We start from the raw sequence: 11343 nt of genomic DNA, 5'->3' as shown, positions 1-11343 counted from the left end.
TGTGTGTGTGTGTGTGTGTGTGTGTGTGTTGCATTCAGGTGTAAAAGTCTCACTGTGGGGAAATGAGGTGATTTTCACCTGAAATTAGACGATTAGCGAACTTGAGCCGAGATAATGGCCATGTCACGTTAATGTGTGTGAGTGTGTGTGTGTGTGTGTGTGTGTGTGTGTGTGTGTGTGTGTGTGACTGATGAAATGTCCACACTAATATGTGAAAACCTGCTTTCTTCTTTTTAATCCTCATTTCTGCTTTACACTAAGCAGGTGTTTTCCACTAATCTGTTCACGTTGCTTCAATATGACACCAGCGGGACGTAAAGGGTTAAAGAGGTCACAGAGGACCAAATACTTTGTCCCTGTTGTCAAAGGACACATATTCTGCTCAGTTTTGGGTTCATACTTGTATTTGCAGGTCTGACAAGAACATGTTTACGTGCTGTAATGTTGTTTTTTTCACCCTCTTTCTGAACGCTCCATTTTAGCTCCTGTCTCTTTAAGGCCCCTCCTGAACTCTACTCTGACCAACCAAAACACCAAAGGGGATCCACATTAGCAACGTGCTAATGCTAAGTTCAACAGGTCATTCGTGGGTCCAACCACACATCCTATCACACCAGATCATAAACTCATCAGGAAAATGTTCACTGAACTCATAAATCAAGTGAGAAATCGGCTCATTTTTTCATTGACTTCCATCCAATCAGACTTCTGTTTGGAGCCAGTGGAGTCGCCCCCTGCTGGACGTTAATATAGGGTGAAGGCACTTAAAGATACAAGTGTAAGCTACGTCATCTTCTCTTATGCAGTTAGTGGTTCTGCACTCTATTTTAGCTCCTGTCTCTTTAAGGCCCCTCCCCCCGAGAAGCCCAGTCTGCTCTGATTGGTCAGCTCCCACAAGCCTAATCAGGCCCCACCCACCAAAACTCCAAAGGGGAGCCAACATTAGCGACACGCTAACGCTAACCTCAACAGGCTAACCTGTCAAATAAGCAGCAAAACCTGCAGTAAAATCACGTTGTGCTCCCACCGCAGACTAACAGTCACTGTTTCTGTCACATTTACGTCCAAAGTTAGCGACAAAAACGTTACCGGCATCCAACCGATGACTGTCATTATTCAGTCGGCTTCAATTGAGGCTCACCGGTTAAAGTTTCTCATGACTCTTCCTCATTGTTACAACATCACATCAGTCCAACATCGCTCCAGTCTGTGGTGACTACATTAGACGCTAGCCACGCTAGCCGTGCAACATGCTAACACCACGTTCAACCGACTAATCTGCCAAATAAACATCAAAACGACATAAAACACAACAGACAGCTGGTACTGATCCGTCCTGGAGCTAACGGCCCACGTTAGGAAACCAATTGGCGTAAAAATAAATAACGTTACACACACACACGCTCCAGTTTTCCAGCTGTGGGGACATTTTCTGTCACATTCATTTAAAATTAGCGACAAAAACGTTACCGGCATCCAATTCATTATTCAGTCGGCTTCAATTGAGGCTCAACGGTTAAAGTTTCTCATGACTCTCCTTCATTATTACAACAACAACCTGCCATCATGTTTCACAGCAAAAACTCTCCGGATTATATTTCAGTGCATTTTAAATCCACACCATGAGCACACAGCGTTTCTCTGGTGGCCTGCAGTGTGTTCAGCAGTGTTTCCCTCCATAGGAACAGTCCCAGTTTGTGTATATTAGCCCGGAAATCAGCATTAGTCAGTGCGGTGACTCACTCTGAGGCTCAGTCACCTCTCAGTGGAAACAAGATGAATTTTATCTTTGTTCGCCGCCTCCTGCAGGGGTTCCTCTAAAGCTGCTGCCAAGCGTTTGCAATTAAACGCCACATAAACACACACACACGCTCTGATAAACACACACACACGCTCTGATAAACACACACACACGCTCTCATAAACACACACACGCTCTCATAAACACACACTCTGATAAACACACACACACTCTGATAAACACACACACTCTCATAAACACACACACACTCTCTGATAAACGCCGTCAGCGGCTTTAAAAGCTCTAGATGTGATTTCTGTCTCTCTCAGCACCAAATGTGACCAAACTCCAGTTCAAAACCACCAGTTTTTCCCTCACATGTGACACATTGACCTTCAGAGTCGGTGTGGCCGGAGGGATTACGGTGGGATCAGGATCCAGGCGGGTTTGGGACGGGATCGGGGTTCCATCTGTTTTACTTTTTTAACCCTCAGACTGACTGAAAACGCTCCGTTTGGATTTAGCCCCTCTTGTGATGTCACAAGCAGGAACTGATCATGTGACCTCCTCCAGACCTTCAGCAGGCTGTCTGAGTCCACCTGTCTGTCCTCCATCACTGTCACCTGTCTGTCCATTACTGTCACCTGTCTGTCCATCACTGTCACCTGTCTGTCCATCACTGTCACCTGTCTGTCCTCCATTACTGTCACCTGTCTGTCCTCCATCACTGTCACCTGTCTGTCCATCACTGTCACCTGTCTGTCCATCACTGTCACCTGTCTGTCCTCCATTACTGTCACCTGTCTGTCCATCACTGTCACCCGTCTGTCCTCCATCACTGTCACCTGTCTGTCCATCACTGTCACCTGTCTGTCCATCACTGTCACCTGTCTGTCCATCACTGTCACCTGTCTGTCCTCCATTACTGTCACCTGTCTGTCCATCACTGTCACCTGTCTGTCCATCACTGTCACCTGTCTGTCCATTACTGTCACCTGTCTGTCCATCACTGTCACCTGTCTGTCCATCACTGTCACCTGTCTGTCCATCACTGTCACCTGTCTGTCCATTACTGTCACCTGTCTGTCCATCACTGTCACCTGTCTGTCCATTACTGTCACCTGTCTGTCCATTACTGTCACCTGTCTGTCCTCCACTGTCACCTGTCTGTCCATCACTGTCACCTGTCTGTCTGATGCTGCTCTGCTAATAAGATGTTGACGGTATTTCCTGTCCTGGATTCATTTATTTTGGAGGGAAACCGACTGGAGATCTGAACTGTGTGCGTTTAACGTTATTTAAAGTTATTTAAAGTTATTTAAAGTTATTTAATTTTATTTAAAGTTATTTAACATTATTTAAAGTTATTTAATGGCCATTAGCGGTCCGAGCTCCAGGACACCGGCCGTCTCACTGTGTAGAAAAACATCGTCGCTGTTTTCTGACACATTTTGGCTGAAAAAGCCCAAAGTTTACGATAATTTCCATCCATCAGTTATTTTATCAAAAACAGACGTCAGGACGGCTGAAAACATCCAGCAGGTCAGAGGTTAAAGCCTCCGACCGTGTTACTGTGGACAACATCGCCTGTGGCAACACACATTATCCATACATCAGTTATTGAACTCACACACACACACACACACACACTCACACACACACACACACTCTCACACACACACACACTCTCACACACACACACACACGTGCAGGTCAAAGGTTTTCAGCTCTTTAAACTCAGAGAAAGAAAACCAGCACAAGGTTTTCAGCTCAAACATCAGTTCACTCTTCATAGATGTTTTGATCTTTATTTCTATTGCGCCAATATCTCAGACTGTTTCCTTAAAGAGCAGCTCAGACCAAACTCTTTAAATAAGACTCATCGATTCAATAACGAGCGTATCAGATATCATATGTTGATGGTGTTTCCTGTTTTATTTTGTAGGAGTCTTGTTCTGCCTCACTTCCTCACCTGTTCCCTGCTTTCCTCACCTGTCTTCACTCTGAAGATCTGTTGTTCTCTGTCGGTTCGGCCTTTCGTCTGCGTCATAATCAATAAAACTTACTCGATAACTAATCAAACTTAATTCATGTAGAGCCAAATTCCATAATTAAAGATAAATATTATCAATATTAGCATTAGTGTCACTAAACGTATTATAGCCAACTGAAGAAATGAATATGGAGACAGAAAAGCGTTTGTTGCTACAGATCTGTTTTTACTTCCTCGTTTGAGTCATGTGACCAGGAAGAACCACCTGATTGGTCTGTTCTGCTGCGATGGATTTCAGCTTTTAGGGAGTCTTGTTTTTGTCATTTCTGTGGCCGACGTTGAGCCCGAGAGCACGGAGCAGGGAGCGGAGTCAGACGCTTGTGCGCAATGCATCATGGGAAATGTAGGAACTGTCCAGCGAGCAGAAGAACTCAGCTGTCTGGGCCAGAGCGGCTCGCTGTGAGGTGGACTACATTTAGCGCCGACTCTGACCGGAGAAAAGTGGTAACGTTTCCATAATCAGATTATATGAGACGGCCTTCTGATTTATTGATCCAGACTTTGCACACTGACAACTTCCTGTAATCAATCAAATGACTTTTTGAGTTTCTACATTATTATATTACAGCTGTTTTCTGTCTGACGGAAACGATCCGCTGCTTCACTCTCGTCGTCAATGTCTTTGTTTTACCGTGAGGAAAAAAAAAACAAACGGCAACGGTGGAGTCGGGAGGTTTTAAGTCGGCCCGCTGATTGGCTGGAGGTCACATGATCAGCAGATCCCCTTGTGACATCATAAAGGGAGCCAAATCTAAACGGAGCGTTTAGTGACAGACGGAGCAGAAACAGAGTCTTTGCTCATAGTTTGGCGTCTCTAGACACACGTTTATGTTCAAAAGACACTAAAAAAAGTGTCTTTTACATCATACAGGACATTTTAATGTTAACCCGGCTATGAAATAACTGATTATGACAGTTTTCCTCATCAGTTTCTGACTGATAATCGTTTTTTTCTGGAACCAAACGCATCAAATATGTTGATTTAACCTGAAGTATGAATTTACCTGCAGGTTTTATGGTAAAAAGAAAAAATCCTGAATGTGCCTTTAATGACTCCACTGACAGCTGCACGTGTAAAGTTGTGTGACATTATTAAAAGTTTTGCAGGAGTTGGAGGGTCTGCTGAGGACCTGCTCTCGGTTACCTTCTGGTCCACGATGGAGCACGCCACCTCCCGCACCTGACTGAGGCTCAGCTCCGCGGCGTCCAGCAGCACCGGCTCCCGGCTCAGACCGATCTGGATGTGGAAGGAGATCACACCGCCACCTCCTCCTCCTCCTCCTCCTCCTCCACCTCCTCCTCCTCCCCCGGGGCCGGAGTTGGTGTTGTTGGTCCCCCCTGAGAACGGGAGCGGGCTGGGCGCACGGATCAGCGGAGGCGCACTCATGTGAGCCTTTTCCCCGGCGGTTTCCAACTCTGCCAAGAAACAATTAGGAGTCACGACGGTGGGGAAATGACCGCAGGGGTGACTGGGTGGGGGATTCACGGCGGAGCGGGAGCCGACGGGTCCGGGTGGAGCAGCCGGAGGAGCGGCGCGGGATGCTCGGACGCACGGGACTCCCCCAAAGCGTCAGAAAAGCGTAAAAACAAGAGTTCCCGACAAAAACGACGACTGGTTAAGTGGAAGAGGAGTGAGAGAAGGAGGACAGAGGAGGATGCGGGCACAGGGGGGGTTCAGAAGAGCCATAATGACTACATGACTGGACCGGAGAGCAGCGTGGAAACCGGTGATGCGGGTGACAGAGCCACGGACGTCAACAGTGGCTGGAGAGGAGGAGGAGGAGGAGGAGGGAGGAAGAGGAGAGGAGAGAGGGAAGCCTCCTGGGCTGATGGATGGATGGATCAGTTGGTTTTATTTTAATTAACAGTTTTTAATGTGAAAAGTGAGTTTCCTGTAAATGATCAGGTGGTTTTTAGTTGAATTGGGCTGAATTTTTCATTGTTAAATCAATAAAAACAGAAATTCTACTTGAATTAAATCACTGAAAACAAAGTTCTGCATCTGAGCTGCAGCCATGATTGAAAAACTGTATATTTTTTAAAATAATTTGAATTTTTCACATTTTCTTTATTTATTAGGTTTGCTGTTATTTTCTGCAGGTTTAATTGGAACAAACTGAACCAGCTGATCTCAGACAGTCACACTAAACTTCTATGTGACCTCTTTAGTTCTTTGTAGATTTTCTCATTAATATCTGGTCTTTATTTTATTTTAGTTTGGTTTGAAAGTCATTCACAGTTTGTCACCAGTGGTCATTGTGGTTCTGTCCCTGATCTGGATGAATGGATTACAGAGGAGTAGATTACATAACCCCCCCCCCAGCACCCCAAACCCCCCCAACATGAATAATGTTAAACAAAACATTTAAATAAATTTTAAAAGAGGACAACAGATGAAGGAGTGACCTCCTGGCCTCCTCTGTGCCGCAGCGCCCCCCGCAGGTCGGTTCTTCCTGTTCTGAGACCAGCAACCGGCCAATCAGAGCGAAGTGGGCGGGGCCAGCCACAGGGACGCCATGGAGACAGACAGATACATGGTGCTGTCTGTCTGTCTGTCTCTACCTGTCTGTCTATCCATATGTGCATCAACCTGCCATCCATTGATCCACCTCTTCCACTACCTATCTATCCATCTATCTATCTATTTATCTATCCATCTATCTATCTATCTGTCGATCGATCACCTGTTGAATGTCGCTCAGATTTCTGCTGCTGTCGACTAAACGCAGTCAGAGTGAAATGTGTTGGTTGCTAGGAGACGCACACACACACACACACACACACACACACACAGATGTATACACAAAGACACACTCATGCCAGCCCTCCCACGCTTCAACCTTGCCTCCATTTACTTCCATTCATTACCAAGTATGAATCCCTGCATATGGTGTGTGTGTGTGTGTGTGTGTGAGTGTGTGTGTGTGTGTGTGAGAGTGTGTGCGTGTGTGTGTGTGTGTGTGAGATCAGGTCAGTGATTGGCTGACAAACAGAGCAAACAGCGACTGATAATATTGACAATTGACCAGTAATAACTGAATTAGTCTGTCAGCGACACACACACACACACACACAGTGATGTGTAAACTGTGTGTGTGTGTGTGTGTGTGTGTGTGTGTGTGTGTGTGTGTGTGTGTGTGTGTGTGTGTGTGTTCGCTCACAGACACAAAAATAAACTAAATTTGTGACGTCACAACAAATACATCAAACCTCGTTTCCTTAAAAACACATAAAAATAATATAGAATTCATATAAAGATCAGGTCCCTGTGTAGACCTGGACCGGGTCTCTTTATAAAGACGTGGATCAGGTCTCTGTGTAGACGTGGATCAGGTCTCTTTATAAAGACGTGGATCAGGTCTCTCTTTAATAACTTAATGACAGTTTGGATAATCAATAATCCTGAACCGTCCTCTGAGTCACTTCAAACCAAATCTGTACAAATATTTGGGTCTAAAATGACCTGAGTCTCCTTTTAAAGAAGCAGCTTCACCCTGAGTGGAGATCTAAATCTACCGGATCACCTCCTGAATTAAGGTCCTGATGCTGATCGCTGGATTAACCCTCTGCTACGAGGGAGTCAGATTAAAATTTGGTGCCGTCCAGCGTTAATCCCATCAGGAGAACCACCAACAGTGTGTGTGAGATCTAATAATCCTCCGGCTGTCCGTAGTCTGTCTGTAGTCTGTGGTCTGCATTCTGTAGTCTGTAGTCTGCAGTCTGCATTCAGTAGTCTGTCTGTAGTCTGTCTGTAGTCTGCATTCAGTAGTCTGTCTGTAGTCTGTAGTCTGCATTCAGTAGTCTGTCTGTAGTCTGTAGTCTGCATTCAGTAGTCTGTAGTCTGTAGTTTTAGTGGACATACTGCGTTATAGTGCTCTGTTCAAAACCACCAGACTCCATTGACAAAAACAGTAATTTTACCTCTCAGAACAAAGTGGTTCCTCGTTTACTGCTGACTTGATCAGTTAGTTTGTTTGTGTTACCGTGTGAGTTTTAAAGGCTTAGTTCAGATCCAACACAATATTTGTGTAATAAATAAGACAAACACACTGACTGATGGAGGCAGCAGCACAGCAGCAGCTCCTGTGTTCTGTGAGGTTAAATTAGTGGTTTAGTGAATGTAGTCTGGTGTGTGTGTGCAGAGAGCGATATAACGGCTGTTTGTGGTTAAACCAAAAGGATCTTCCAGGTCTCTCTGTCTCATTGCTGCCCGTTTGGAAACTATGGTCCTATTTGATGGAAAATAGGCGATAAACTGGGGTTTGCTTAACTTCCTTGTGACACTTCGCAGCATCAAACGGCGGTCGACAAACCAACAGGTGACGGCTGCGTCCACTTCTAACACACAGTCTATGGTGACAGAGCCGCGGGAATACGGCTCTTATGGTTTGGACTCTTAACCTTCACTCAAACAGCTCTAAATGCCCAAAACTCAACAACAGCCAAAGGAAACACTGACTAACGAGGAGGTTTATTGTTCTGGTTTGAGCGGCCATTAAATAATGTAGGTGGGTGACGCCTGGAGTCGAACTGCACCTCGTCACACCACGAACTCTCCATCGGCAGCTCTGCCATCATAACATCAGGTGCTGCCGCCGTGAGCCAACAGGAATCTCTCCGACTGAATCAGACTTTAATATGAGGTGAGTCAGCAGCAGCTTTCAGGAAATCAGACTCCCACTCGGAGCCCGACAGCTCTGCCCTGACCTGCAGCCCACTCAGCTTCTCCCTGCAGCACAGGAATAACTTCACACCGCCGACCACAGCGGAGGCATTTTTAGATCCGTCTAGATGTGCCCCTCACACATCTGTTAAGAAGAAGGCCTCATGAGAAAGTTCGATACTTCTTGGTGAGAGCACACGGCGGAGAAAAGTAATTTATTTTACTTTATTTTACTCATCCATTGATTCCTGATCGTACCGCAGTCACTGCCAGAGAAAACACTCATTTATATTTACAAGCTTTGACTGAATTTACTTGACTGTCAACCGTACACAGTGTTACTTACGTTCAATTTTGCTAGCATAACATTAGCTGTGTGGCTAGCATAATGTTAGCTGTGTGGCTAGCGTAACGTTAGCTGTGTGGCTAGCGTAACGTTAGCTGTGTGGCTAGTGTAATGTTGACTAAATTTACTGATTGTCAACCGTACGTAGCATTATTTACATTTAATCTTGCTAGCATAACATTAGCTGTGCGGCTGGCATAATGTTAGCTGTGCGGCTAGGCAGCGTTAGCTGTGCGGTGAGGATATCGTTAGCTGTGCAGCTGGCATAAGGTTAGCTGTGCGGTGAGGATATCGTTAGCTGTGCAGCTGGCATAAGGTTAGCTGTGCGGTGAGGATATCGTTAGCTGTGCAGCTGGCATAAGGTTAGCTGTGCGGTGAGGATATCGTTAGCTGTGCAGCTGGCATAAGGTTAGCTGTGCGGCTAGGATAGCGTTAGCTGTGCAGCGAGGATAACGTTAGCTGTGCGGCGATGATAACGTTAGCTGTGCGGCTGGCATAACGTTAGCTGTGCGGCTGGCATAACGTTAGCTGTGCGGCTGGCATAACGTTAGCTGTGCGGCTGGCATAATGTTAGCTGTGCGGCTCACATAACTTTAGCTTTGCGGCTCACATAACGCTAGCTTTGCGGCTCACATAGCGTTAGCTGTGCGGCTGGCATAATGTTAGCTGTGCGGCTGGCATAATGTTAGCTGTGCGGCTCACATAACTTTAGCTTTGCGGCTCACATAATGTTAGCTTTGCGGCTCACATAGCGTTAGCTTTGTGGCTAACAGCTGAGCCAAAAGGATCTATGAGCTGAGGGACTAGAAACATCTCCTGTTATTAGGTCGTATCTTTGATCCGTCCTATTTCCTGGAGGAGTGAACAGTGTTTCCATTGTATGAGAACCTAATGGGATTGAAATGGCGGCTCCAGGTATTAGACAGAGCCTCAGGTGTTATGGCTGTAAAAAAGTAGATTGATTTTTGTTGCAAAATGCATGAAAATATAAATGAACGATCCTCCAATGATCGTGTTTAGAAGCAGGACGATGACGTCGTCGGCCGTTGACTCTGCTGAAGCTCAGTAACTGTGTGACACCAGCAGTCTGATCTCTCGGTCCATCTGTGGCTCCAGAAACTCAGCGGGACCTGAAAGCAACACGACCGCGGCGCCGCTCCGGCGAGAAAACACACCGACTGAGAGTCTCAACCGCAGGGAGAGGAGACGCCGAAGCTGACGGAGCGACCGGACCTCAAACACACCGGGGAGTGTCCTCGTGGCAGCAAGGTGGAGTTAAGGGTTTTTAAGACCGTTTAAGGGGTTTTATTAGTTATAGTGAATTTAAGACTTTAGATACTTTTTAAGGCTTTTTACCGGTTAATGTGAATTTAAGTTTGAGGCTGTTTAAGGCCTTTTATTTAGTTCACGTGAATGTAATACTTTTCAAATAGTTTAAGTCAGGGGTGTCCAAACTTTTTTCACTGAGGGCCACAGACAGAAAAACATCCAAAGGGCTGGACCACTCACTAGAAGAACTATACTGCTAACTTTAATCCACTAGAGGTGATGTACATCTCCTCACCTCTAGTGGATTAAAGTTGGCAAAATCAGTCAAATGTAGGTAAATTCTGCTTGATAACTGAATATGATTAAAGAAACAGCCTTTCCATCAGTGGGCTTTCATTTATTAGTTGTGGTTCAAGCTGCTCTTTGCCTTGTAGGCTCTTGTTCAGTGTGTTCAGGTGATCAGTGAGATCCACTGAACATGATAACCAGAGAGGATCACTGAGCTCATGAAGAGCTCCTTCTCTCTTCAACACTGGTCCATTTCTGATCTCAGGGAATAAAACCACTGCAGCACAGAGCCACGACTGAGCCAGCCCCCCCCCCCCAGCATCAGCATCAGAGAGGGAAGCTTGAAATAGTCTGTGTTAGAGCCCTGGTGCTCAAATTAACAGTCTTACAACCACTTTCTTGCCCCTCGGCGGACACCGTAGATTCCTTTGCGCTCCCCTGTCCCAGCTGGAGCTCCATCCGTCGTACCTCCACACAGCTCGTCCCATTTAACTCCCATCATGCCAACTACACCTGGCACAGCTTCAAACACATCCTCACCTGTCCTGGTGCTTTTTAGCCTGCTAACATCCAGCAGCTCCTCCGTGATGTTAAAGTGACACTGCGTCTGAAACTTTCTACACTCAATTGCTCTCTTACGTTTCCTCAATTCTGCCATCTTGGGTCACCTGTAGCACATTTCTTCTTCTACTACTCATTTTATAGAGAAGCCGCCTCGTTCAAAACCGTTACTCCACCTAGTGGTGAGACTAAGAAGTACAACACAGTCCAGGGCAGGTTCCATGTGTGGGCCGCATTCCAATACAGTTTTAGAATTTCCTGCGGGCCGATGAAAATTGGAGCATGGGCCGCAGTTTTCAGACTCTTAATTAAGGTGAATTTAAAAGATTTTAGGACTGTTTAAGACTTTTTATTGGTTAATGTGAACTTAAGACATTTTAAAGACTTTGTAAAGGCTAAAGTGAACTAACTAATGTCAATCT

The 11343-nt window shown here is 45.8% G+C and overlaps 1 protein-coding gene across 1 annotated transcript in view; it reads right to left on the bottom strand.

The window, feature by feature from the left end:
- prkd1 (protein kinase D1) overlaps window positions 1-5181 on the bottom strand; it is a 44894-nt gene extending 39713 nt beyond the window's left edge. Inside the window, exon 1 of the mRNA XM_070842967.1 lies at window positions 4939-5181. Coding sequence (XP_070699068.1) covers window positions 4939-5181 — 243 coding nt within the window. The remainder of the gene's footprint in view (window positions 1-4938) is intronic.
- Between the last annotated feature and the right edge of the window lie 6162 nt (window positions 5182-11343).

The sequence above is a fragment of the Pempheris klunzingeri genome, chromosome 13 (assembly GCF_042242105.1).
Source record: "Pempheris klunzingeri isolate RE-2024b chromosome 13, fPemKlu1.hap1, whole genome shotgun sequence".
Taxonomy (NCBI): Eukaryota; Metazoa; Chordata; class Actinopteri; order Acropomatiformes; family Pempheridae; genus Pempheris; species Pempheris klunzingeri.
This window is presented reverse-complemented; position numbering and strand designations above follow the sequence as displayed.